Source organism: Mandrillus leucophaeus, unplaced genomic scaffold (genome assembly GCF_000951045.1).
Source record: "Mandrillus leucophaeus isolate KB7577 unplaced genomic scaffold, Mleu.le_1.0 Scaffold1428, whole genome shotgun sequence".
NCBI lineage: Eukaryota > Metazoa > Chordata > Mammalia > Primates > Cercopithecidae > Mandrillus > Mandrillus leucophaeus.
Window position 1 is genome coordinate 148,205 of NW_012101397.1, and position 27,136 is coordinate 175,340.

Here is a 27,136-nt window from a genome sequence, read left to right on the forward strand (position 1 = left end):
GCCCACTCTCTGCTGTACCTGATGCCTGGAGCACCCTCCCCACCATCCTCGCCCGGCCCACTCTCTGAGGTCTCAGCACAAGGTCGCCTGCTCCAGGAAGCCACCTTGAAGCCTCCAGACAGATGGAGGCCTCATGAGCTGAGCTCTGCTGCAAGGCACTGGCCACTCTGTATTTTGTTTCCACGTCTCGCCCTTAGGGTTAGGAGAGCCTCAAGGGCCAGCCAGGGGCTGATTTCATCTCCTGAATCCAAAGTAGGGAAGGGTGGATGACTGAGAAAACCACGGATGGAAGGCCCCTGACACAACCTCTGTTATGCCCCAAGCATCTGTTGAGCCCTTGCAGCAAGCCAGCCAGGCCTCCCCTGGGCCATGGCTCCCCGCTCTGCATAACAGGCCCTACAGCCTGGCCTGTCTCATGCAACACTCCCTCCTGGCAGAGCTGGCCTGAGGGTGCCAGGGAAGGCCTGGGAGGCCGTGGGGTCACTGCTGCTGCGTCCCTGCCACAGCCCCCGCCTGGGCTCTGTCTGTCCCCGGGCGGCCTCACCCGCAGACAGCTATACATGCAGATGGACATCCAGTTGGTGAGCATCTTCTCCACCACAGACTCTGTGCGCCGCAGCATGAGCTTGGGGTTCTTGGCGGCCGAGGCGTCAATGAGGTCCACCAGCAGCTCCTTCATGATGCTGGTGTAGTACTCCAGCTTGCCGTGCAGCGCGATGGTCAGCAGCGAGGCCAGGCTGCACCTGCGAGCAGGAGGCAGGTGTCAGCTGCGCCTTGAGGCCCTAGGAGCTGTGGGTCCCAGGGTCTCAGTGCCGCCTCATCCCTGGGCCCAGCGGTCCTAGGAGTGCCTGTGTGGGTGGGTCCTGCGAGGGGTGAGTGGGGCTGGAATCCTCCCGGAGAAACACCACCTTCTTCTATGTCCGCAGCAACCACCGTGCCCCGTGAGCCAAGGTCTCGGGCATCCAGGCCCAGGAAGGGCTGGAATATGGGGGTGTCAGGAGCCCCAGAGCCCCAGGACCTAGGACCTGATGCTGTGTGGCCTTGGACAGGCTCCTCTTCCCTACCCCACCCCAGTCCATCACAGCCTGACCTGTCGCGCACCGCAAAGTCCTTCTGCTGCTCCAGCGCATGGACAAAGACGATGAGGAAGTGCTTGTTGTTGAGTAGCGAGGAGAACAAGCTGATTCCCTCTTCCATGTTGGGCCGGCAGCTCTCAGGAATCTGTGGGAGCAACTGGTGATGGGGTGTCCAGAGGGGCCCAGTGTCCCTGCCTAGCCTAACAGCCAATGCTTATGATGGCTGCTTGTATGCCTCCCGGGATAGGGAGCTCATCACCTTCCATGGTGGATGCCTCCTAACCTTTGTGGCAGGGAACGATGGCTTGGTTGAATTGAGAAGTGGGGCTCAGAGAAGGGTGAGGGTGCCTGAAGATAACCTGGCATCCCAGTGTGAGGGACTCTCACCTTCCATTTTCTAAGCAGCAGGCGGAGTGGGTGTACGAGGGGGTCCAATCCTCTGTTTGCTCTACCTGGCCTTGGGGGGCAGCACTTAGAACACCCTGAATGGCTGCCTGAATGCCTCCTGGGATGGAGGCCTCAGTACCTTACAATGGCAGATGCCTCCACATGACAGGGATCAATGGATTAGATGAAATGGAAAGGGAGGAGCAGGGTTGCCCGGAAGTAGCCCACTGTGTGTGGGTTGGGGGGTACTCACCTTCCACTCTCCCAGCAGTGGGTGGGTCTCCTGTGCCTGGGAGCTGCCCTGTGAGTTGAGGGTCTGGGAGGGCAGCACGTAACGCTCTTCATAAAGGGAGGAACACTGCAGAGACAGACCCCCAGCATCTCAGTGGGGCTGGACACCCCCTGCTGGCATGCAAAGGTCACTCATACAGAAAGGGCACCGGCTTGGGCTGCTGGGGGAAACTGGCACAGAATTAGCTCCCCATAAAGGAATAAGAGGCAGTGGGCCACGCCCGGGGGCTGTGGAATTCCAGAAGTATGGCCACACCAGACAGCACAAGGCTTAAGGGGAAGCAAAAGCAGCTCCATGTGCAATGGGGGAAACTGAGGCAGAGAGGTTGGGAGTCTGAGCTTTAGCCTGAGGCTGGGAAAAGCCACTGGAGGGTTTTGTGAAAAATTATGTAGTCAAACATGGGCTTGCTTTGGCCGCTTTGTGGAGAATGGTGTGGACAGGGGATGGAGGGTGGTACCACCAGGAGGGAGCGAGGGCAGTGGACCCTGGAAGGGCAAGGGGAGGCGTGACAGGCATGGAAGGGGTGGCGCAGGAGTCCATTGGACAGAAGGAGGGAGTGTAGAGACCAAGTGAAGCCTGGTTGGGAAGAGGCACAGGGAGGAGAGAGGCGGGCTTGGGACAGCCCTGGCCACTTCTGCCCCACCTTGAAAAGGGGAGAGGAAGGCCCAGCTGGCCAGGAGAGTGGGGCTACAGCTGGCTTCCGTGTGGACAGTTAAACATCAAGTGAGCAGAGAATAAGAGTGAAGAATCTGCCTCCAACCCTCCACCCTGTGGCAGGCCAGGGCAAGTGGCCAGGACGGCTGTGGACAGCTGTGCAGGTTTGCCACTGCTCAAGGGACCCTCTAGGCTGGCAGGGCTCAGAGAGGTTGAGTTGCCTTGAGGTGGCTGGCACAGGTTCAGGGGCAGACTCAGGCTCGGGCTGACCTTGGGGAAGAAGGTGCGGGTCACGAAGTGCTTATACTCCAGGAAGGGGATGCCCTGGCTGCGGTTCAGCTCCTTGGTCAGATCTGTCATGTCTGTCTGCAGCTCAGCGAAGCCTGGCGGACACGCGGACAGCCATGAGTGGCCCGAGAACCCATCCCCCAGGAGGGAAAGTGGAGGCCCAGCCCTGCAGGGTCCCAGCCCATTACCTTTGCGGATTTCCTCGCGGATCTGAGATTCCATCTCCTCCATCTGCAGCAGCGTCTTCTGCCAGTAACGCTCAGCACGTCGGCTCTTGGTACAGAAGATGAACAGGGCTGTGGGCAGTGGAGGGGCAGGTCAGGCCTCTAGTGCCCCTTGAAAAGCTTTTATTGGCACCTGCTGTATGCAGGGCCTGGGGCTCTGCTCGCTGGCCTCAGCTCCAGCTCCTCTGGGCAAGGTGTGGGAGGAGGCCCTGCAGTCCTCCCTCCTGGGCAGGGTTGGAGTTGGGGGTGGGGAGTTGCAGGGAGCTCTCCCATGGGCAGAGGGCTTGGGGAATGGCCAGCAAAGCAATGCCTGATGACCTGTTCTTAGAAAAAGAAATGTGTAGTGTTACAGCTCTGTTAGAATTTGTCTAGCCCCCTTAAAAAAAAAGAAACAGAAACAGGAATACGTGTGTGTGTGAAATAGTGGTTAACAGCGGCTTTCCTGGGTGGGAAGATTCTGGGTGACTTCTGTTTACTTTCTGCTTTTGAGCATTTTCTATTCCTTCTACAATGACCAGGTGTTACTTGTAAATTAAGAAACTTTTAAAAGCAGATTACAAAGCAGTATTACATTATAACCTTTTCTGGGGTGGGGAGGAATGTATATATAATGTATTAAAATATCTATTAATATATAGTATTTTCAGAAAAAAGACTGGGAGGGAATATACAAAAATACACAGGGTACTAATGATGGGTATTTTTTCCTTTTATCATCTTTCAGTTTTTCCAAAAATTTTCTGCATTGAATATACTCACTTTAAAAATAAAACAGCTTTATTGTGATATAATGTACATACCATATAATCCGGTGATTTAAAGTGTATACTTCAATGGTTTCTTTTCTTTCTTTTTTCTTTTGAGACAGAGTCTTACTCTGTTGCCCAGGCTGAATGAAGTACAGTGGCACGATCACAGCGCACTGCAGCCTCCACCTCCCAGGCTCAGGTGATCCTCCCACCTCAGCCTCCTGAGTAGCTGGGACTACAGAGTTGTGCCACCATGCCCATGCAATTTTTGTATTTTTTTGTAGAGATAAAGTTTTGCCATGTTGCCCAAGCTGGTCTTGAACTCCTGGGCTCAAGTGATCCACCCACCTTGGCCTCCCAAAGTGCTGGGACTACAGGCACCAGCCACTGCGCCTGGCCTAATTCAATGGTTTCTAGTATATTCACAGAGTTGTGCAACCATCACCACTAATTTTAGAGCATTTTTACTGCCTCAAGAAGACCCATAGCCATTCAGCAGTCACTCCTCATTCATGCTCTCCCTAGTCCCTGGCAATCACCATTCAGCTTTCTGTCTCTATGAATTTCCCTATTTTAAACATTTCATATAAACGGCATCATACAATATGCAGCCTTCAGTGAGTCTTCTTTCGGTTAGTGTAATATTTTCAAGGTGCATGCCCATGGTGACATGGATCAGTACTCCACTCCTTTTTATGGATAACTGTCCATTGTATGAATAGATCATATTTTACGGAAAATTTTCTATTGTATGAATAGATCATATTTCATTTATCCATTTATTGGTTGATGGACATTTGGGTTGTTTTGACTTCTTGGTTATTATAAATAATGTTGCTGTAAACACGTGTGTATAAGTTTTTGTGTGGCTACGTTTTCATTTCTCTTGAACAGATAGCTAGGGGTAGAACTGCTGGCTCGTAAGTCATAGGGTAATTCTATGTTTCACATTCTAAGAAACTGCCAAAATGTTTTCCAAAGCGGCTGCACTTTGTTTTATTCCCTCTAGTAGTGTAGGACGGCTCCAGTTTCTCTGCTACGTCGAGTCTATTACTTTCATGACCATTATTTTAACAGCGATACAGCCCACCAGACATGTAGGTTAATTTTCCCTGAGTAACCTTTTCTTAAGTACCTTCAGTAGCTCTCTATTTTTTTTTTTTTTTTTTTTTGAGACGGAGTCTCGCTCTGTCGCCCAGGCTGGAGTGCAGTGGCCAGATCTCAGCTCACTGCAAGCTCCGCCTCCCGGGTTCACGCCATTCTCCTGCCTCCGCCTCCCGAGTAGCTGGGACTACAGGCGCCTGCCACCTCGCCCGGCTAATTTTTTGTATTTTTTTAGTAGAGACGGGGTTTCACCGTGTTAGCCAGGATGGCCTCGATCTCCCGACCTCGTGATCTGCCCGTCTCGGCCTCCCAAAGTGCGGGGATTACAGGCTTGAGCCACCGCGCCCGGCCAGTAGCTCTCTATTGACTGGAGAACACGGTTCCAAATTTCTCTGCTTGAGATTCAGGGACCTTGGCCTGGGCCCAGCATGTCCCCCAGCCATCTAACATCTTCTACCCATTGGTGCTGGAGAGGGGCACACCTCCCCCGACCTCTGGGTGCCTAACCTGTTCCCGTGGCCAAGCCTTTGTTTAAGCTGTGCCCCATCCCATCCTGCCTTCCTCCATCTGCCAATCTTCAGAGGGGCTGGGGCAAGGTGGCAAGCCTGCCCTCCAAGGTATCCTGAGGGTGGGGCTCCTTACCCACCACGGAGAGCAGCAGCAGGACGCTGCAGATGACGATGGACACAACGATGGCCGTCTCGCTGCCCCCCAGCTGCAGTGTGGCGATGGTCTGGTTGAAGTTCCCTACCTGGATCTGTGTAGAGGTTGGGGAAAGGGGTTGTAGCTCTCCTAGACTTACACTCTGGTTCTGCTCCTCATTTGCTGTGTGGCCCTGGGCAAATTACCTAACCTCTCTGAGCCTCAGGTGCCACCCTGATAACATGGAGATAACAATGTCCACCTCCTGGGGACACTGGGAGGGCTAAATGAGGGCTTGTCAAGCCCTTGGTCCTGGGCCTGGCACAGAGGTGGCTCAATACACAGGGCTGTGATTATCATTACAGCCTGGGAGTAGTAGTGAGTGAGCCAGAGGAAGCAGTTCACGGGGCCTGGCTGCTGTCCCCAAGTATCTGCAGGGCTGCCCTGGGACCAGGGGGTAGGTGAGGTATGATGACTCAGAGGGCAGGACTGGGACTGAGGTGCAGGTAAAAGGAAGCTTTCCCAGTCAGAGCCATCCTGGGGTGGCACATGTTGCTTGGGAGAGAGTGAGCTCCCCATCCCAGGAGGCATGCAACGAGATACAGTGCAGAAAAGATCCCACGTTCTGGCCTCTCTCTGCTCCTCCTGCTCCCCTGCCCTCCATGCCTCTACATGGTGCCTGGCAGCCCAGGCTCTAGGACAGACACCAAGTGGCGTAGGGACAACTTCTTATGGTTTCTGATGGTCCAGGTCCAGATGGGGCCCATCACTGACCTCAAGCAAGTCACTAAGTTCTTGGGCCTCACTTTCCTCATCTGTCAAGTGGGGATATAAAGCTCTCCTTTGCTTTGCTGGACTGAGCTATTGAGCATGAAAACGCTCAGTGAATTCAGGTGCTGGGTAACGGGCAGATGCTTGGCAGATGGGCCAGGGGTGGCGGCCGGGTCTGCCCTGCTCCGGCACCCCATCCACTCACTGTGATGGGCAGCTGCCCCTCGGCTGCACCCAGGGACTCGTTGACCGAGCAGTGGATGATTCTGTCAGAGACAATCTGGATGTCGCAGCTCACTTGGCCTATCTTGACCCGGTACTCGTGACTCTGGAGCCCCAGGCTGTCCTGCTCCTTCTGTGGGTGCAAAGGGGGAGAACTGTGGTGTGGGGAAGTGCTCCCAAGGCCCATGGCTGAGGCTGGCTTGCTTGCCCCCGCCTACCCTGGCCCCTTCCGTGCTCACATGGATGACGAGGGTGAGAGGCTCCCCAGGGTGGTGCTTGATCCACTTCTCCCTCTTGGCCGTAGAGAACTGTGGGTTGGGGAGGTAGTCCAGGCGGAACCTGCTGCCCCGCTGTGCCTCCTCGGGGTCCAGTAGCTCCTCAGTTACAGCCACCTCGTCTGCATAGGCCCGTCCATTGATGAAGAAGTCCACTGGTGCCGATGCATTGCTCAGGGCCCCGGGGGACGGGCAGGTGATGAGAGTGGAGTTGAGAACCTTGCAGAGCTGGGGCATGAGGGCCAGGGGCCAAGACCGGGGTGCAGGATGGACGGATGGACATGGAGAAACGGGGGGAGTGGGGTTTGAGGAGACACAGAGGCAGAGGGAGGAAGAGGGGACAGAGATGCAGTGGGAGGAGGCCTGGTCAGTTAGGGCCCTGGCTGTGCCTGGGCCACCCCCTCCCAGCCATCAGGTCCCTGACTGCCTCACCGTGGGCTCCCGGCCAATGTGGTGGACGGCCATGGACACATTCTGCACCATGTGGAAACGCTCACCAGCCACCGTGATGGTCCTGCCGCCACTGCGGGGGACGGCAAAACCTATCAGTCCACCTGCAGCCCCAGAGAGCCTGGGGGAAGGGCAGGGTGCCAGTCTTACCTGACAGGGCTGCGGCGGGGACTGATGGCCGTGATGACTGGGTTCTGCATGTACCAGAAAGTGAGGTTGCCGTGCACGCAGCCCCGACGCTCGAAGCGCACACACACAGGCACCGGAGCGGGCAGGGCCCCCTCAGGCATGGTGCAGGTGATGCTGGTGTCTGTGCGCCTTGGGGGAGCAGCAGATTATCAGCAGGGCCTGCCTCCTGCTGCTCACCCACCGCCAATGCCCCTGAGACCTGGGGCACAGGCCCATGCACTTGGCCCGGGGTTCAAGGCCTCCTTGACTGGTCCCAACTCATCTTAGCACCTAGCTGTTTCCTTATACTTCCAAATTCTGCCCCATCCCACCTCCTCCGGGAAGCCTTCCCAGGTCTTCTCTCCCGCCTCCACCCCTGGTGAAGCCTCTCTCCCTAGATCCCTGAAGGCACTGACTTTTCTCCCAATCCCACTGGATGTTCCTACTTCCTGTGGGTGTGTCTGCCCTTCCCTTGAGGGCTATGTTGTGCTCCTCTTGGTGTCCCAGCAATGCCCATTAGTAGGGTCTGGTACACAATAAGTGCATAATAAAGACAAAGGTGTTTCGCCAAGAGACTCCAACCACACCCCTGCCACTCACCACACCCCTGGGCCAGCCAGAAGATCTGAATGTGTGCAATCAACACCATTCTCATTACAGCTATCACTTATGGAGCATCTACTGTATACCTAGCACAAAGCCCTTCTTCCAATTACTGGTACTATTCTTGACAGCTGAGGAAACTGAGGCTCAGAGAGAAGTGGCTTGGCTTAGGGGACACAGCCAATGAAGACTCAGGTGAGGCTTGGCTCAAGGATGTCACCTCCAGCCCACCAGCCCTCAAGCCCGTTGATTTCTCTGGACTAGAAGGGGTGGGTCAGGCCCAGAGGCTTACATGAGCTCTGTGCAGGGGTCTGTGTCGTTCACCAGGACCTGGAGCTCAGAGCCTACATGGAGGTCATTCCCGTGGATGGTGATCCTGGTGCCTCCGGCCTTGGGGCCCATGGGAGGCTCCAGGGAGTGGACCAAGGGCAGCTGTGGGAGGAAGGCAGGTGTTTGGGCCTTGGGCCAGCCCCCCGGGAGCGTGCGTGCTGGGCAGGCGGGACAGTGGGCTGTAGCCCCCCTTACCACGTAGGAGAAGCGGTCCCGGGACTTGCCCTCCTTAGAGGCGTTCACAGTCACTATGTCTGAGAGTGGCCCTGGGGCTGGCCCCGTGACACACACAATCCTGAGGGGAGGTGCTGTGGTCAGTGGGAGCGGCCAGCAGTCCTCAGCCCCCATGGCCACCCTGGAGCCAGGCTCAGGAATTGCCCCATTCCACGCCACACCATACTTCCAATGCCTTCTATGTATAATTTACCCCATGAGTTTCCCACAGTTCTGCAACTATAAGACAAGGGGCTGGGACAAGACGGTCTCTGATCATGAGAACGTCTGCTGGGCTGGTAGATGACGGCTCTTCCACATGCCAGACGCACGGCCTCCCAAAAGGAAAGCCAGCTCAGTCTCTGCTCATGCATGTTTCCTAGGACCCCTCTGGGCCAGTCACAGATCTCTAAACCATGCCAGTAGCCCCAGCCTTTTTAATTTTAAATGATTTTCCTCAGAGCAAGGCTTAGGTGGAAGAAGGGCTGGGCTAGGGCAGCCTGTGAGAGCTTCCCAGAGGAGCTGGCATCAGAGCCAGAGCTGGAAGGATAAAGCAGATGCCCCAAGCAGAAATGGCAGGATGTGTGGTGGGAATGGCTTCGGCACAGTCCCCGAGGCCACGAAGCAACAGGCTTCCAGAAAGCAGCAGAGTGAGGACGGAGGATGGGGAGGGAGGGGTGAGGACAGAGCAGAGGCTGGCACTGCTGGAGAGGGTGGGTGGGAGCACCGTGGCTACTCACTCCTCCGACACCGTGTATCTGTCAGGCAGTGGCTCACAGGCCACACCACCAATCCACACGCCGTGGGCCACGTCACTGAGCCGCCGGCCCAGGTTCCTGCCTCGGATGGTCAGCAGGGTCCCGCCATCCAACGGGCCACTCAGGGGCTCAATCTGCCAGGTGACCCGAGAGAGGGGCGAATGGGGTCTGAGGCTGGAGGCCAGCAGGCTTCTGCCCACAGTCACAGGCACCCAGCAGGGCACGGGCATGCTTAAAGGAAGGTCTAGGGGCTCAGGTGGGGCTGGGGCAGTGGCCACTTGGCAGGTCACTGTGCTGCCGAGGAGGATATGTGTGTGCATTACTGAGCCCATGTGGGCCCGGGGATGTTACTTAGGGGTTCTCCTGGAGGATGCTGAGGTCAGCTTCCAGGGGCAATGTTTGGTCATGTCATTGGTGGCTTTAGTGATCATGGTTTCCCCAAAGCTAACAACGTTCAGCCCTCGGTGTTTCCTCCACGCCACACTTCCAATGCCTTCTATAATTTACTCATTTCCTTATTTATTACTGTCCACCTCCCCCACTGAAACGTCAGCTCTGTGAGGCAGAGCACTTCCTTTTGTTCACAGGTGATACTGCACCCATGAGCCGGTGTATGTGCTGGTGTTCGAGTCCCCAGGGAGTGGGACGCTTGTGGACGCTGCCTATGAGCTGTGCCGGAGTGTGGGCCACGTGCCTCCACTGGGCATGCTTACCGCGCGGATCTCGGGGGCGGGGCAGGTGCCAGGCATGGGCTGCAGGGGCCCCCGCAGGCGGCAGCCGTCGCTCCACACGCACAGGTGACCCAGGTCCTCGCGGCCCAGGCACTGGGAACAGTCGGGGCTGCCCGTGGCACAGTTATAGACCACGACTGGGGAGACACGGGGCAGCTCGGTCAGCCCCGCTCTGTAGTGCATGCCCCATCACCGCTGTCCCCTCCACACTCAACAGCTGTCAAGAGGTCTGCACCCCATCATTGTGGTGTCCTACCCAGAGGAAGTCCTGGTTCTGGGCGTCAGGATCCTGTGAGGTTCTTAGCCCCTTCCCCAAACCCCGGGGCCTGTGCTGAGCACAGTGCAGCCCCGGCCTCACTGATTTCCTTCCCCTCACAGAGACTCCAGCTGGGAGCCTGGGGTCAGCCTCACTTTACACAGAAGAGGCTGAGGCTCAGAGAGGAGGGACTCGCCCGAGCTCACAAGGCCTGTGGGTGTCACAGCCAGATCCCACCCAGGCCACAGTGGGTCTGATCACTCCCGGCAGGGCCGCAGGCAGGATGCCAGGGACCCCTGAGTAATGTGGGCTATGAGGACTTGGGGGCTTCAAACCCTCCAAGTAGCTCAAGGAGGAGGGCAGGGAGGGTTCTCTGGGGCCTTGGGTGTGCAGGGCCATTCTGGGACCTTCATGGTGGGAATCTGGAGGGCACCACGTCCACCAGGGATGCCTGAGACTCCCCATGAACAGAGGAGCCCCTGGAGAGTGGACCCAACACAGTCACAGCAACTGCAGAGCCGCCACTCGAGGGGTGCTGACCACACCCCAGATGCCACGTTCAAGGCTGGGCGAGCCCCGGCTCATCAGGTCCTTCCAAGCTCTGCAGAAGGACTGTGTCCTCTTTTCTTTTTTTTTCTTTTTTTTTTTTTGAGACGGAGTCTCGCTCCGTCGCCCAGGCTGGAGTGCAGTGGCTGGATCTCAGCTCACTGCAAGCTCCGCCTCCCGGGTTCATGCCATTCTCCTGCCTCAGCCTCCCGAGTAGCTGGGACTACAGGCGCCCACCACCTCGCCCGGCTAGGTTTTTGTATTTTTTAGTAGAGATGGGGTTTCACCGTGTTAGCCAGGATGGTCTCGATCTCCTGACCTCGTGATCCGCCTGTCTCGGCCTCCCAAAGTGCTGGGATTACAGGCTTGAGCCACCGCGCCTGGCCTGTGTCCTCTTTTCTATGGGAACAATCAGGCCCAGGAAGGCAAGGGAAAGTATGCATGGAGACCCCAAGGCCTAGAGCCTGGCATGGCACGGCAGGGCTGGGATATAAGGCTCTGTGTGTGCTGGGGAACAATGGGGTGGGACATCTGCAGCTTTGGGGCAACCACTGGAATGAGTCGCACAAGGCCGAGCCCCACCCACTACACTGAGGCCATGTGGGGTGGCTGGGGGTGCCCACCTGTCATGGGCTCAGGGCTGTCCAGGAATCGGGCTGGCCGCCCCTTTAGTTGGAGGCTGAGTGGGAACACCTGGCTCTTCTGGGTCGTGTGCAGCTGCAAAAGGGCGGAAAAGAGCATAGGGGGCATGGGTAGTGCCTGGGGTTCTGCTGGGGATGGGTGTCATGGAGGCAGATGAAGTTGGGGCTGCTGGGGATGGGGGAACCAGAAGGCAGAGAGAGGCAGGGTGGGGTGAGAGGTACAGCATCTGGACTTATGCAGGCCCGTCCTCCACCCATGCTGGAGTCACCCCACTCACCACCACCTGGTCACAGCGTACAACAGACTCATTCACCCACACAGCCTCGAAGATCTCCTCCAGCCCAAAACTACACTCCAGGGCTGCACCCTGTAGGAAACAGGGAGTGGGAAGCGGGTTTGAGGAGAGCCAAGCCAGCACGTGTCGCCCTCTAACTCAAGCAGGACACCATGGGCTCCTGTTGAGAAAAGTGGGCTTGGTTGAACTGTCAGACCTTTGCCCGGGCTGTCCCATCCCCCAAAATCCCCTTCCCGGCCATCACATCCAATGTTTGAGGGAGGCAAGCAGTGCAGGAATGCCAAGGACTTTGGCCTCATGCTCTCAGCACCACTAAAAGCCTCTCCAGCACCCCCAGTGATCTAACCAAGAGGGCCTTGTATTCAGTTCCTAAGGCTCCACTCCCAGCGGGGTTCCCCTGCTCTTCGAGCCTTCCCATCTCCCATCCTGCCCTACCAGGCCCTGCCCAGACATGCCCTGACACCCAACACGGCCAGGCTCCCCTGCCCCGGCCTTTGCCCGAGCCCTCCCCTAACCTGAACAGCTGCCTCCCTTTCTACCACCCAGCAAAGCTCAACACAGCCCTCAGAATTCAGCTTAAAAGCCTCCTGTTCTGAAGTCTTCCCAGATGCTCCCCTCAAATCAAAGGGGTGTACCTCACTCAATCCTCATTCATTCTCTCAGCAGCAACTATTCAGGTGTCTGCTGGGGCGCTGACGCTCCTAGAGCCGCCCCAAACCCTGTGTGCCAGGCACCACCCTTAGCCCCTTGCCTGGCTGTTGACCTGTCCCCTCGACAACTGGGGAGGGTCAGGGCTGGGCCTCGGCTTCTCTGACACCACCCCCAAGGGCAGCAGAAAGCAGCTGGAAGAGCCCCGGTCTGGGTTCAAACCCCACCTCTGCATTTCCCAGCTGTGTGACCTCATGCAAGTCGCTCCCCTTCTCTGAGGCTTGGTTTTCCTGGACAATGGGAATAGGGTTGCTGGGAAAACTGGAGATTGTGTACCTCAGGGGGCTGCACACTGTAGGGGCCTAATATGTGCTTGCTATTATTAGTATGCAGGAGGTATCCAATAACGTTTGTGTCATGAGGTTCAGTTCCCCAGGCTCATCTGGCCCTCTCAGGAGCAGCACCAATACATACTTGCTGAGTGAACAGACTCAGGTTTTGTGTATTACGCCAAGCCCCCAGCCAGCCGCGTGGCAGAGCTTCCTGTTTATGTCCCTGTGGCTGGCAGATGTGACACCCTGAGGACAGTGCAGGTCAACCTCCCTGCTTCTGGGGTCCCAGCCCGGAAGCTAATACAGGAAAGTGGCTGCTGACGGGGCCAAAAGTCCGTTTTGTGCCCTGCCACGCTGAGCTGGAGACAGGTCCCTCCTCTGAGTCCTCAGCCACCTCAGAACAGCACACCCAGCCTGTCCCAGGGCTCCCCAGGATATAGGCTGAGCAAACAGGCCCCCACCGCTGGGCCTGCCTTCGGTATTCTAGGAGCAGGCCCCGGGGGGCAGGAGGGCAGCCGCCCCTGCAGCTCGGTCAGAGTGGAGACTGCCCCACCACACAGCTGGGAAGAATCGGCAGGACTCAAGTCAGGCCCGCACCTCCCCATCCCAGGCGCCCACGGCCCAGGGGCAGAGCCATCCTGCCCACCCGCCCAGTCCCCTGGCTGCTCCTGGAGGTGCTTGCCCCAACTCTTGCAGGGTGGGGCTTGAGGGATGAGGGCAGGCCCCACCCTAGCCCTCCCAGAGCTCCAGCCCCTGCCACGAGGCTTCCCGACACATCCCAGATGCCCGGCACGTGGTCCCCACGTGTGAGAGCCCTCACGGGCCTCAGCTCCTCCACGGAAGTAACAGATGGCGAGTTCCAAGGAGCTGGGAAGGGGGGTGGCTGGCACGCCTCCAGGACTCGTCAACGCTTCCCACCCAGGACGCGCCTCCAGGAGGGGTCCAGAAAGGAGTTGCGTCCCCCACCCCGAGACCAGATGGTGGGGGCGGGGCTAGTTGCAAAGACGAGCACTGGATGGGGAGTCCAGGGCTAAGGACAAGTTCAGCTCTGTGCTGTGTGATCTGGCGTCATCTACTTTTCCTTCCTGGGTCTCATCTTCCCCATCTGGACAATGGGGAACGGGGTGACCGAGGGGTTCTCTAGTTATTCTGCAGGGAAGACATGGAAGCCACCCACGGGGCAGTGGGCTCGGTGGTGGGTGGGTGTGTCCAGCGTCACAGCTCAGGCTAAGGGAGGACAGGATAGGGCACAACACGGGCAGTGTCCACCCTCCGGCTACAGCACGGGGCAGGAGAGCCTGGGGGCACTGCCTTTCCCTTGGCAGCTGCTGGCCCCCGGCTTTCCCCCTTGGCCTGGCCCTCACCACTTCCTCTTCCTGCAGCCCCATGCAGTCAGAGTGAGGCTTCCTCACGCAGAATGTGGAAACTCAGAGAAAGAAAAGCAAAGCCCACACAGGTGCCAAAGCACTGCAGTGGGCCCAGAGCAGGGGTCACACCGGGACATGGGGGCAGTTAGTGGCCTGCATGCTCCCTGGCCTCCTCCTGGCCCCACCTGGCGCTGGCCTGACCTCTACTTACCTGGAAAAAGGCAGTGTTGGCCAGAGGCACCAGGATGTTCTGGGAGCCACCCGTGGGCACGGGCGCCAGGGGTGAGAGCAGGGTCCGGGGGCAATCCTGAGGGCTCTGCAGAGGAAACAGGAGGAGAGGGTGACACGGGGGCATTTCAGAGAAGAGGCAGGAGGACTCACTGCACCCCAGCCTGCCCAGTGCAGTCCTGCCTTCCTGGGGAGAAAACACTAGTCATTCAGTTCTAACGGCCACCACCCTGGCCCCGTGCCTCCCAACCACCACCGCCTTCCATCCTATGGGCAGGTCGCATCAGCCCTGTTTAAAGATGAGGAAGGTGGGCACAGGCAGATGGGATAACTCGCCCAGTGGTGGGGCCAGTTTCCTCCATGAGTGCTCCCTGGCCTCAGAGGAGGCTGGGAGGCTGAGCTCCAGGCCCAGCTCCTTCCTGTCTCTGGGCCTCATCTTTCCCAATAGTAGAACAGGGAGGCTGCACCCACTCCCTGAGATGCCCCCAGGGCTGAAACTCCAGCTTCCTGACTGACCCGTGTTAAGCGATTCAGAAAAGAGAAACCCTGGGCTTCCAAAGAGCCCATAGGAAAGGCACAGGGAGGGCTCCAAACACCAAGAGGACATTTCAGAGGGCCAGGTACCACCGGTCCGCAGGGAACACCCCTCCCCACAGCCCGGGTACAAGTCACAGCCTCTGGGTGAAGGTGCCAGCCCCAGGAAGGGCCCCAGGCTCATGGGGGGACAGCACATGGTTGGCCCTTGTTTGGCGGTGGAGTTACTGAGGCCTGGCAGAGCAGCTGCTTCAGTGAAGGAAGGAAGTGGGGAGGAGGGAGGGAAAGAAAGAAGGAAGGAGGAATGAAGGATGGAAGGGAGGGAGGGAGGGGAGATTCTGAGCCTCCAAGAGCAGTGAGCTGCCTGAGGGCGGAGGACAGGGCTGGCCTCTGAAGCCCAGGTGCCTGACTCTGGAGGGGCAGAGACCAGGGGCAGGGCTGTTCCCGCCACGTCCACCTTAGTGACTGCTCTGAGCTGGGAGGTATGGATTCCCCAACCTGCCCCGTGTCCTCCAGCTTTGGTGGCCCCAGTGAGCCATTCCTGCCTCCTCCTGCTCCCGAATCTGACCTGCTGGGACCATGAGCAGCGCAGGACTGGGGACCCTGGAGCAGCCACACCCATGCCAAGGGGCCTCCAACCACCCTTCAGCCCAGGGACTTCCTACTCTGCCCTCCTTCCCAAGGCTGGCTGTGGAAGGATCTGGGTTAGAATCAGGCCAGAAAGCAAAAGTGCCCATGGGCCACGTGGCATGAGGTCACCCAGCCAGGCTAAAGGCCTTGGCACAAAATATGAGAGGTTTCTTTATTCTACATCAGATGAGGGCAGGACAGGGACTGATTCCCCTCAGGGACCCCAGCCCAAAAGCGAACCTCGAGGGGATGCAAATGCCAACAACAAGAACTGGTGATGACAAAACGCTAATAACAGCAGCAGCCGCCAGCCCATGCGGCCCTCCCTCTGCCGGCACCGTTCTGAGCACTTCACACTCTAAAATTCACCAAATTCCACTGCCAACAACCCTAGGAGGTAGACATTATCATTACACCCATTTTACAGAATAGGAAACTGAGGCACACAGAAGCAAAGCAGTCTGCCTACAGTGGAACGGGCAACACAGGAACGCTCCAGTCGTCCAGACCATTTGCTGACCACAAGACCAGAGTGGGGAGTTCCCTTAGGGACAGGGCCTGGTGCAAACCTCAGGGGCCTTGGCTAGAGAAGCAGCATAGCCAGGCCCGGGTGCTGCTGGCTCCCTATGCCAGAACAGACAAGCCATTGACCACCTCCGGGCCTCCATGTTCCTACCAAGGAGGGGCCCTCTCTAGGCAAAGCCCCCAGACGGAGCCAGCCCCAGGCCCCCTGCAGACCACAGGCTGCCCTGTGCTGTGTGTAAACTCCACAGAATCCCAGGGCATGGAACCCACATGTTTCCACTCAGGCCTCGGAACCACTGCCAGGTCTGCTTTGCAGCTGGCTAGGGCCCAGCCTCTGTCCTCCTGGCCCCAGCCCACCAGTGGGTAGGTGCTGATATGGGGCTGAGGCGTGACAGGGCAGGAGGTGCTCTCACAAGAGGGTCCCCACAGTGAATGATGTGGGACCACCCCTGAGGGTCACCCCACTCCCCTTGGCCGCTTGTAACCTGTGGCCAGGTGGATGCTCACCCCCATTCTAGAGAACCGAGGCTGAAGGAGTCCTCACAGCTCTCGCAAAGCCTCTCCTAAACTCCAGCGGGGAGAACTGGTGTCTCAAACCATCAGGGCACTCAACTACCCAGGGACCCTGAATCCACCTGGCCTGGTCCCTCCCTACCTCTTTGTACCCCCAGGGGCCCCATAATTGCCCCCATGTTCCTACCACCCCATTCTCTCCACTGGCCCCTAGTGACCACCCACCCCTATGAGTGGTCCTTGGGAAGCCACCCCCAGGGAAGCTACCTCACCCCTCAGGCACCTGCAAATGGGGCACACATCCACCTTCCTCCCTGCCTCCCCCAAAGCTGGAGCCCTCCTTCCAGCATCCTCTACTTCCCATGTCTTTCATGTGGGGACCATGAGGGACAATGGAAACGTGACAGGAGGCTCAGGCCCTAGCACCTCCCTTCCCAGGGACACTTCTCCCAGCTCCCGAGGTGGTGTGCAGACCCTGCTGCCCGCTGTCCACACAGAGACCACAGCGCCACTATGACCAACTGGCACTTCATTAAATGCCAAATTAAGCATCAGTTCAGAGCCTCCTGCAGGCCCGGGGCAGCCTCTTCTGCTAGTTACTGTAATTCTCAGACCGGCTTCCTCCATGCCTCCACCCCAGCTCCTGGCCTGAAGAACTGCGGACCTGGGGGATAGCCATCTGATGGGACGCTGCCATGGAACTCCCTCCCAGGGGGTGAGCTCCTGTGCCTCTCTCAAGACCCAGCACACAGGTCCCCTCTCAAGAGAAGTGCTCTCTGGCCACCCACACAGAGTGGCCGTCAGTTCCCAAGGTGCATGGTGGCTCTGTAGTGGGCATCTACTATGTGCCAAGTATAGAGCTGGTGCCTTACGGGCACAATTCCAGATCCCCACCAAATCCTTCAGGCAGGCCCATTTTATAAATGGGGAAACAGAGGCACAGAGAGATTCAGTAGCTTCCCTAGGATCACACGGCCACAGCTCACACCTGAGGCTCTTGGCTCGTGATGGCAGGACTAGTCCAACTCGGTTCTTTCCCAGGGCCCCCTACTGACTAAGGCATACAGCAGGCACTCAATAAATGCTGAATGAACTGTGACGAGGCTGGGTCCTCCTCACACCCCTTAAGTTAGAGCACAAGGAGCAGGCTGCTGCCCAGCGTGATCCCACACTGCCATCACCGAGCCCCTGCTGTGTACACAGCCCTGGGCTGGGGGCTGGAAGGAAGAGACGTGATTGAGATGGGGTCCCCAAACAAGAGCAGGAGTCCTAGTGGGGCCTCAACTGTGGAATTTGGGGGTCCAGGAGCCGCTCAGGGCTCCCGCATGGTTTAGCTGCACAGACTCCACTGGGCCCTCCTCCAGTGCTGGAAGCCCCCCAAGCCATGCTCCTCTTTGAATTAAGCACAGCCCCTGCCAGGCTCTTCAAAGCAGTTATGGGGCTCAGGCGGGAGGTGCTGTGTGCTGTGAGCGAGCAGGGGATTCCAGGCTGAGGCCACGGAGCCCCCTCCTTAGCACCTGCCAGGGTAGACAGGGCTTCAGGGATTCCTGAAAAGATTCTCTGAGCCCAGTGCAGAGGCTGGGGCTGCAGAGGCTCTGGGTGCTGGGGCTGCTTCCCCAGGATGTGTGCCCAGGGTGGGGCCCCAGTGACCTTCTGCAGGGAGCCAGGACACCAGGTGCCATGTTGGCTATCTCAGTTGTGCCATCTGGAAAATGGGCAGGACCAGCCTTTTCCTGGAGAGATGAGCTACAGGAGCCCTGGTGCTCTACCCCAGCCACCCACAGCCCTGATATGGGCCAGGTCTGAGAGGGGACAAGCTGGGATCTCAGGACCCTGGCACATCCCACCTGGCTAGGCCTCATCACCCCAGCCAAGGTCCCAGGCATTCCATTTGGCCATCCTGACATGGACTGTAGTGGCCTTAGAGGCTTCCTGGGCAAAGGTGACAGGCCACCTGGAAAGTGAACACATCTCAGAAACCAACCAGGGGCGAGGTATGTGGCACGTCCATTTTTACTTTATCTTTACACTAAAAAGCCTAGATTGATCCATTTTTACATTTCTTCCTCTTGCTCACGCCCCATTTAATTCATTAAACCCAGCCACCATGCAGTGCCAGGGCAGGCATGGCCCCCGACGAGCACAGAGTCAGACTGAAGGGTCCTAGGGACTGACATGAGCAAGAGGACCTGGGAGCGTGCGGTTTCTGAGGCCAGCCCATCCTCCCTGTCCAGGGACAGCTGCAGCACCACCCACCCTTGGCACGCCACTGCTGGTGCAGAAACCCAGGCAGGGCCCTTTCCACCCAGTTCCTGATTTTCACAAGAGGGGAGAATATGGGCTCCAGGGGCAGAGGGACTTGGATTAAGGCCCAAGTCTGGTACTGCCTGGGTGGGTGACCTTAAATGAATCACCTCCACAGGCCTTGAGGACAAATGCCCTGAACACCTAGGGTTGTTGAAATGGTCTTCCTACTGCAGGTGGGGGTGTAAACTGGCTCAGACTTTCTGGAAGGCAGTTGAGTTCAAGATGTAAAACTATGGCCACACTATCACTCCAACAGGTCATTTCTAAGAAGTGGTCTTCAGGGAATCATCAAGGATATGCATAGTGCCCTGGCTATATCAAAATGCAAAAAGAGGAAGTAATCAGTATGTCCAGCTATAGGCGGGTTAAATGCACCGTGGTACGTGATGAGCCCCACATAGCTGTTAAAACCAAAGCTACGGAGCAATATGCAAGGGCATGGAAACACTCTCAACATGTGAAGTTTTTTAAAAAAAGGTAACGAAACGGCAGAGGCGGACGGGCCCCCTAACCTGGCTTACCGTGGGGTTTGGTGAGGCCTCGCACCGAGACTGGTTGGAGACACAGGAGTGCTGCTGGCTGCACCAGAAACAGGGCCACTGTGCTGACAGGCAGCTGGTACAGCTGGAAGACAAGGAGGCCCCTCAACTCCTGGTTCCCCACCCCTCACCTCATCCCTGTCCCAAGAACTGGAACCCAGAAGGCAGATCCCAGCACAGGGAAAGGTCTTTCTCATCATCGGAGCTGCGGGAAAGACAGGGTCTTTAAGGTAGTGAGCTGCCGGTACAAGAGGTATACAAAGCAGAGTCAAAAGAGATGGGGCCTTTAGGAGACTAAACTGAGTATAATCAAAGCACTTTGCCCTGTCCCACCTGGCTGTCCACAGAGGCCAGGCATCAGGCAGTATGCATTTATTGCAGAATGAATAAATGTGCTGGTGAATGAACAACTGAGGGGCCTGTCTACTCTATGATGCTATGATTTTCCTTCCCCGGGCCCCCAAGAGCAAAGACCCTTCCTAGGGATGCGTTCCTCCCTCCACCACCTGGAGGCAAGCCCCCATGCCACTCACGCTGTGTGGGGGTACACTTGTGCAGTGCGGCTGCAGTCGTAGATGGTGAAATTGGCCTTGACGATGTTCCGCCCATTGACCCTCACAGACATCTCGACGGTCACGTGGTCTGAAATGGATGGGGAGCCAGGGAGAGGACATGGGGGCAGGGGATTGCCACCAACATCATAAGCTGTGACCTCTGGCCCCCTGCCATCCCCATGCCTGAGAGTCCACCGTTCTGCCCCTCCGGGGCTGTGCCAACAGCAGAGCGTGCTTACCCTGGTTGGGGGGGAAGGGTGGAAACCGGTCCCTCGGCAGGAGGTTGCAGTAGGCGATCTGGTGACCAAAGGCAGGGCCTGGGACCCGAGCCACAGTGCGGATGTTTTTCCCATAGTCACAGGCCATCTCCATGCCACTGAGGCTGGGCAGGCTGCCCGAGATCTGCAGGATCATGCCCTGGGGGCAAGGAACCCTCAGCTCTGGGGGCCCAGGCTACGCTCCTCACAGCCTGCCCCAGGGCTGTGCACCAACCCGAGGTCTGGCACTGCCTGAATGTCCCCTGGGGGAGGGGGTAGTGGTGGCCAGGACTCAGGGCTAGAGGACTATGCCCTACATGTGACCCTCTGAGCCTCAGTTTCACCAGCTGCAAAATGAAACATCATCTTACAGTGGTCAAGAAGGCTCTGCATGATCTGGCCCCTGTGACCTCTGACCCCATCTCCTAATACTCTCCAAAACAGCTGATCTTGTTTCTACCTCAGGGCCTTTGCACTGGCAGTTCCCTCCACCCAGACACTCTTTCCAGACGCTCACCCTGGCTCCCCTCCTGCATATTTTACCTGACCTGGCCTGAGATATCTGCACCCACAACCCGCTTCCCACCCCCATGCGCTTTTGCTTTCTCCACGGTACTTAGCATCACCTTCAGGTTTTATCTTGCCTATTCTCCTCCCTCACAAGCCTGGGGCTAGGGGTCTGTCTTGATCACTGATATGTCCCCAGAGTCTGGAGCTGTGCTTGGCACATAGTAGGTGTTCCATAATATTTGTTCAATGAATGAAATGACTGAATGAATGAGGGAAGGACTCTGTGATGTGTGATAATGGTGGGCCAGGGCAGAGGAGCCCCAGATGCCAAGCAGCTACAGGCCAGACTCAGGCTGTCAGAGCCCCCCAGGGTGAAAGAAGAGGACCCCCATCCTCAGAGAAGTCACTGAGAGCCAGATGCACGAGCCCCAGACCTGTCTGAACCTCAGCTCCCACCTCTTGCCAGGGCTCAGAATCCCCCACCGCCAAGGCTACCTGCCAGAGCCCTCCTGGCACAAGCCGGGGGTAGACCCAGCCCCCTGCACTGCAGGTTTATCTGTTTCTGAGAAGGAGAAATTTCAGTCTGGCACCTGGTGGTCCCTCCCCTCATCCCCTGTTCTGGGAAAAGGTGGGTGGGACTCATTGTCCTCCTAGCCTCCAACTGGTACCCTCCCTCCTGGGTCTCTGGAACCTGCCTCTTGAGTTTAGATTCCAGCCTACCACTCCCTAGCTGTGCGACCTGCAGCAAGTCATTTCACCGCTTGGTGCCTCAGTTTCCCCATCTGTAAAACGGAGATGTTAAAAGCATCTGCTTCATATGGTATGTGAGGCCTAACAGAGGTGGACGTCAAGCACAGAGCACGTGCCTGGCACTTACTAGTTGGTCAGGAAGGCCCAGTCATTGTCACTGTTCTCATTATTTGTCTTCAGGTCCTTGGGGCACCATGGGGGGGAGTCTCCACCTCTCGGGGCCTGGGTGCAGGGTGAAGGGAGGCTCCCTTCTGTGTCCCGAGTTGGGTCTTGCCTCCCCCAGGACTCACTGGGTACTCCTGGCGCACATCGATCTCGGCAGGCAGGACGGTCATGGCAGGACAGCGGCTGGGGCCCTCGCTGGCGCTGGTCCAGAAATGGTGCTGGCTGGAATTGGCACAGTCCTGCTGCAAGGTGCACCTGGGGCAGTACCATAGGGTCAGGACCGAGGTCGGCTCCTCCCACTCCCACAGCCCTCCTGGCCCAGGTGTTGCTGGTCTCCAGCCTCACCGCGTCTCCAGGGCACACCAGCCGCAGTAGGCGTCCGCCGCACCCACACAGTCCCCACAGGTGGAGTGCACGTTGCAGGCGGCGACCTTCACCCTGGCCATCTGGGGGAAGAGGTGGGAGCCCAGCTCAGTGAGACTGCCAGCCTCTCCCTTGGGGAGGCAGTACGGTCAGCATGGTGAGGGCCATGAAAGGCTGGGGAAACTGAAGGTCAACACTCTAATGGGGGAACATGGGAGACAAGGCTTCCCTGAAGAGGCGAGGTCCGTGTTGGGAGGCGCAGGACAAGGTGGAGTTAGCAGATAAGGGGGATGGAGGAGGAGGGTGCTCCTGGCAGAGGAATAGTGTGTGCAAAGGCCAGGCAAGCAAGAGGGCTCAGCTGGTGCTGGGATGGCGTTGGGCTGGGGCTCTGGCCTCACCTGGTGGGATGTCATCAGATAAAGGTAACCGGAGTCTGCTGGGTCAAACTGCATGACATGGTGCACGGGCTCCCCGTAGGCCACAGTCACCACCCGCCTGCTCACCACCTGCATGCTCTCGTTCAGGTTGATCTGTTGGGGTAGTGGGCATCAGAGTGCTGGAGCCCATAGCAGGGGAGGCCAAACCCAGGGGACAACCTGAGCCAGGTCTGGGAGCTCCGCCTCCCCATCCTGTCTTGGACCCTTCAGGAGGGGTAGGAAATCACAGGTGTGCAGGAGAGGGCACTGGACCTGGCCTCAATGCTTCTGCCTTTGCTGTGCCCCCACCAGGAGCTCCCTCTAGGCTCTTCTCCAGCATCCCACCCTGTGAATCTGTGCAGGCTTTGCAGTTTACAAAACGTGCTCTGGGAGGCTGTTAGGCACCATGGCTAAGGGCAGGGGCTTGGATTTGGATTCTGGCTTTGACACTGAGGAGCTCTACAACGTGTAAGTTGTACAAGCTGCCTCCCCTCTCTGAGACTGTTTCCTGAGCGAATGGGGCAGGTGAGCCATGAGCATTAAATAAGACACAGATCAGGCTGATGGGGCCAGGCCCAGGGAAGCTGCTAGGCTGCTGGTCTCATTCCTCCCCCCAAGGCCAACTTCACGGAGGAGGAATCTGAGGTCGTGAGCAGCCGAGGGAGTTGACAAGAGGCACAAAGTGAAGAGATCACAAGGCTACAATGCAATACCAGGCCTGCCTGACCCCAGAGTCCAAGACTTAAGGCTGGGGGTGTGGAAGGTGCAGGGAGGAGGAAGACCAGGACTATTTGGGGCCTGGAAGCTTCTCTGGCTCTGAGGGACCCTCTGCGTGTCCTCCTGAGGACAACGCCGGTCAGAGCCCCACCAAACTGCTCTTTCTTGCCTGGCCCTGCCTGTTCCCAGCGTGCTGGTCTTGTCTGGGCCCTGCCAGGCCCCAGGCTAGGCATTTTGAGATGCAGCCAGTGGTCCGGACACCTCCTAGGCCAGTTCCTGCCCCAGCTTTCCTCCTGGGGCTCCCAAACCTTTCGTGGCTCCTTTCTGCTTATGGGATGAACCTGTTCTGGCACTTGAGGTCCTGGTGACCTAACCCGGACAACCCCAGCCTTATCTCCAGCCCCTCAACCCTGCTCACACATTCCAGCCTTCAGGCCTTTGCCTACGCTGTGCTCTTCTCTGAAATATTCCTTCCCGTTCCCCTTCTACCAATGCACACATGAGGCCCAGAAGCCTGTACGTACCAAGTCAAAATTACCTTCTCCCTAGGCTTCCATGGGCTTTGTCCCAGACTGAGACACCCCTGTCCCAGGTGGCCTCCTGGCGGAGCCTTGTAGGGGCTCAGGCCACTGCCTGTACCCACCCCTATGTCCAGGCATCCAGTGGACACTCAATTCATTTCTACTCCTTCAATCATTTATTGAGCACCTACTGTGCCCCAGGGCCTGTGCTGGGTGTGGCAATTTAAGGCCCGAGCAGGGCAGGGTTGGCTAGAGACAGAGGCCACACTGTGCAGGGTGGTGGGTGAGAGGCTCCCGGCCGTGGCGGGGTGTGGGCTGTGGTCCAGCTCCCGCTGCGTGAGTCTGGAGGGCAGTCATTTTCCCTCTCAGAGCCTCAACGTCTTCATCTGTGGCATTGGAATCGTGCCTCTGCCTCCCTTGCAGGGGTGTGAGAATTAAGTGAGAGGATGCCCTTTAGGCTCTGGGTAGACAGTGGGTGCCTAACAACTGCAGCCTCCTGGGCGTTGAGGGTGGGGTTGGGGCCTGGCTCATGTTCCCAAGCCAGGACACTGAGGCTAGGAGGGAAGAAGAAATTGCCCCCAGGTCACAAAGCTGGAAGCGGCAGAGCCAGACTCCAAATGTGAGTATCTGACCCCAAACCACGAGCTCCATTGGCGAGCCCCACCTCTGTGCTCTCCCCAGCCGCAGCAGTGGGGTCCTGGGACTCCACTCCCCATGCCCACCCAGCCCACAACATCTGCCCAGGCAGTGGGTGGGGGGAGCTTGGGTGATCGGATCTGAGCAGTTAGGCCGGGCCTGGTGCATGAATAGAGTGGTGGCGCTTAGCTGAGTCTCCCAACAGGGAGCAGGAGAGGTGGCTGGGTTGGGGGCAGGTCCAGGGCTGCACCTGGGGGTCTGGCCCAGGCTCCACCATGTCTGTCCTGCCCCAGAGCAGGGAAACCAGATTCTGCACATCTCCTCCCAGCTCCAGGAATCTCAGGGCCACGGGCTAGGGTACAGTTAACTCCAGACACCAGTCACCCTGGGACAGGGTGGCTGGCAGGACTCAGGAGGAGAAATGAATGAGCATTCCTGCTTACCAGGCTGTGGTCTTACCTTGCCAAAGCCCCATAACAGCTTATAGCCCTTAATAGACAGGAAAACTGAGGCCTAGAGAGAGAATATGTGCTGCCCAAGGTCAAAGGGCCAGCAAATGGCAGAGCCCAGACATTTGAACTCAGACCCATACGGTTTCAAAGCCCCGGTCTTAGAGCCTGTGACAGAAGCACCCTCTCTGAGCCCTGGTTTCCCTCCTCTGTACAGACGCCACCTATATTATGAACAGTAGTAGCAAAAACAGACTTGCAAAATACTTTGTAAACTGTAAAGTGCTAGGTGAATGGGAGAAAACAAAGGGTCAGGCTGGACCTGTAGCAGCCCTGTGTACAGACTGACACTCAGTCAACCCCCAGGGGAGCCTCCCGCCCCCACCCCCTCCCTACCTTGAGGAGCCGCCCGTTGACCGTGCCTAGGAAGACCGCTGTGTAGTTGTTGACGCTGGCCACGGCCACGGAGGTGAGGCCTGGGGCACGGAACACGGGTGTGGCCTTCAGGGGCTGCAGGATGGATAGCGGGTGCTGCAGGTGAGCAGCTCCACAGTCCAGCTGCTCCGGCTGGAGCTGGAAGAGGAATGGCACATTAGATCCCAGCTCCAAAACCTTCTCCGGCTCCCTGCCCGTACAGCTGGCTGGGATCTTAGGCCCTGGCATCAGAGCTTTCAAGTCTTGTTCCTACTTTATATCCCCAGTGCTGGGCTGAGGCCCAAACACAAACGGGACCCCATCCCCAAGCCCAGGCCTGCCCTGACCTCGGTGTTGGTTACAGAGCTGTCCCAAGGAGATGATGTTCAACGTACGTGGGAACCAGCAGGCAAGGGAACAAGGTCAGGTTTGATTTTAAAGAGTGCAGGGAGGCCGGCCAGGGTGAGAGTTATACCCCTACACCCTTGGGGCTGCCCCTCCTGGCTGGGCACAGCTGAGAAACGCAGAGGAGTCCATACCAGATGACCAGAGGCCACCGTCAGCCTCAGCTTACCCGCTGGCACCCAAGAGGTGTCCCTCTTGCCTCGGCTGTTTTTCCTACAGCCCCGGCTGGCTTTGTGTCTCCACAGCAACCATGGGCTTTGCTCCTGCCAGATGTCTGCTCTGACCCCAGGACCACCACCACCCCAAAGCCCCAGCAGCTTGCAGGACTCCAGGTGGAGGCCTCCCTAAACTGCAGCCTTTCTTTCCCTCCCCAAGCACCTATCCCCTCATCTGCCCACATTACAGGGGGACAAACAGGCTGGGTGTGTCTGAATGCACAGTCTGTGTCCACATCAGCCCAGCATCACCCACGCCCTCCAGCAGCAAATCAGCTGCAGCTCACAGGGCAGTTGTGAGAGGTGATCCCGTGTCCGGGCTGTTCCCTGAACTTGCTCCTACCTTCCCTCCCTTCTCCTGGGTCTTTGTATGTTCAAAGGTTCCTGGTGCAATTTGCACAAAAATAGAAAACAGGCCTCCAGGAAGTGACCCTGAGACAGTAAGTGCAACTCCGCAAAGACGCAGGCACAGGCGTGGCGCAGAGGAGTGAAAAGGAGACACAGATATGTCGGACGGGATTGAGTGCATCCATCATGGCGTATCATCCAGGACAGAAGTCCCCATCCCGCAGTGACACCATCAGCGCATACTGATTACAAGAAAAGTCACAGGATGTCATGGGCCCATTTTAGTAAAACTGGTGCATAAGCAATAAATAGTCACAACAGTAGACATAATAACAGGCCGCATTTACTGGGAACTGACACTGTACCAGGGGTGCACTGACTCCCAGAAGCCTGGCAGCCCTGGGGGCCCTATCTCATAGACAGGGAAACTGAGGCTCAGAGGGGAAAATGGCTAACTGCAATGTCACGCCCCCAGGGCTGACCCAGGTTGCAGACATGAGCCCGTGCCTCAGCTGCATTTGGACATCAGAGGCTCCGAGCAGGACTCAGGGGGGTCTCCGGAAGGCAGCGTTGGAACCATCTTTAGGGCAAAGCCTTAGAGATTTTTCTTTTTAAATTTCTCGTCTGTGCTTTTTGCAAGCGTAAGCCATCGATGATGTGCCTGCCTGGTTTTTGCACAAAGGCTCGGCTAGTTTTCAAAAGAAAGCAATCAACAGTGGGTCCTTCTGTGCTTGGGCAAATAAACACAGTTGCGGCCGGATGGGCTTCCAGGCTGGGGCCGTTTCCAGCATGTCCCTGGAGGCCAAGCCCTGAGCCCAGAGGTGTGACGGGCTGGGGATGCCCTGGACCAACATACAGGAGGGAATGGTCTTCCGGAGGATGACAGCAGGTGACCCAGGCAAGGCACTTCACCTCTGAGCCTCAGTTTACTCAACTATAAAATGGGTACATCCACAGCATCTTCCACTCAGAGGCTGGGGTGAATCATTCATTTTAAAGTGTTCGCGGGGCTGGGCGCAGTGGTTCACGCCTGTAATCCCAGCACTTTGGGAGGCCGAGGTGGGCAGATCACGAGGTCAGGAGATTGAGACCATCCTGGCTAACACGGTGAAACCCC

At 57.6% G+C, this 27,136-nt stretch overlaps 1 protein-coding gene across 1 annotated transcript in view; it reads right to left on the bottom strand.

The window, feature by feature from the left end:
• PLXND1 (plexin D1) overlaps window positions 1-25,221 on the bottom strand; it is a 35,542-nt gene extending 10,321 nt beyond the window's left edge. Inside the window, exons 1-24 of the mRNA XM_011974201.1 lie at window positions 25,034-25,221; window positions 22,297-22,428; window positions 21,881-21,981; window positions 21,661-21,790; window positions 20,093-20,270; window positions 19,833-19,941; window positions 19,282-19,384; window positions 14,235-14,339; window positions 11,659-11,748; window positions 11,363-11,456; window positions 9,920-10,074; window positions 9,189-9,340; window positions 8,431-8,530; window positions 8,198-8,337; window positions 7,285-7,452; window positions 7,117-7,207; window positions 6,649-6,912; window positions 6,393-6,542; window positions 5,417-5,531; window positions 2,886-2,993; window positions 2,680-2,792; window positions 1,717-1,821; window positions 1,091-1,221; window positions 545-743 (exon numbers count right to left, since the gene is read on the bottom strand). Of these exons, the coding sequence (XP_011829591.1) occupies window positions 545-743; window positions 1,091-1,221; window positions 1,717-1,821; window positions 2,680-2,792; window positions 2,886-2,993; window positions 5,417-5,531; window positions 6,393-6,542; window positions 6,649-6,912; window positions 7,117-7,207; window positions 7,285-7,452; window positions 8,198-8,337; window positions 8,431-8,530; window positions 9,189-9,340; window positions 9,920-10,074; window positions 11,363-11,456; window positions 11,659-11,748; window positions 14,235-14,339; window positions 19,282-19,384; window positions 19,833-19,941; window positions 20,093-20,270; window positions 21,661-21,790; window positions 21,881-21,981; window positions 22,297-22,410 (3,015 nt within the window). The 5' untranslated portion in view covers window positions 22,411-22,428; window positions 25,034-25,221. The remainder of the gene's footprint in view (window positions 1-544; window positions 744-1,090; window positions 1,222-1,716; window positions 1,822-2,679; window positions 2,793-2,885; window positions 2,994-5,416; window positions 5,532-6,392; window positions 6,543-6,648; window positions 6,913-7,116; window positions 7,208-7,284; window positions 7,453-8,197; window positions 8,338-8,430; window positions 8,531-9,188; window positions 9,341-9,919; window positions 10,075-11,362; window positions 11,457-11,658; window positions 11,749-14,234; window positions 14,340-19,281; window positions 19,385-19,832; window positions 19,942-20,092; window positions 20,271-21,660; window positions 21,791-21,880; window positions 21,982-22,296; window positions 22,429-25,033) is intronic.
• Between the last annotated feature and the right edge of the window lie 1,915 nt (window positions 25,222-27,136).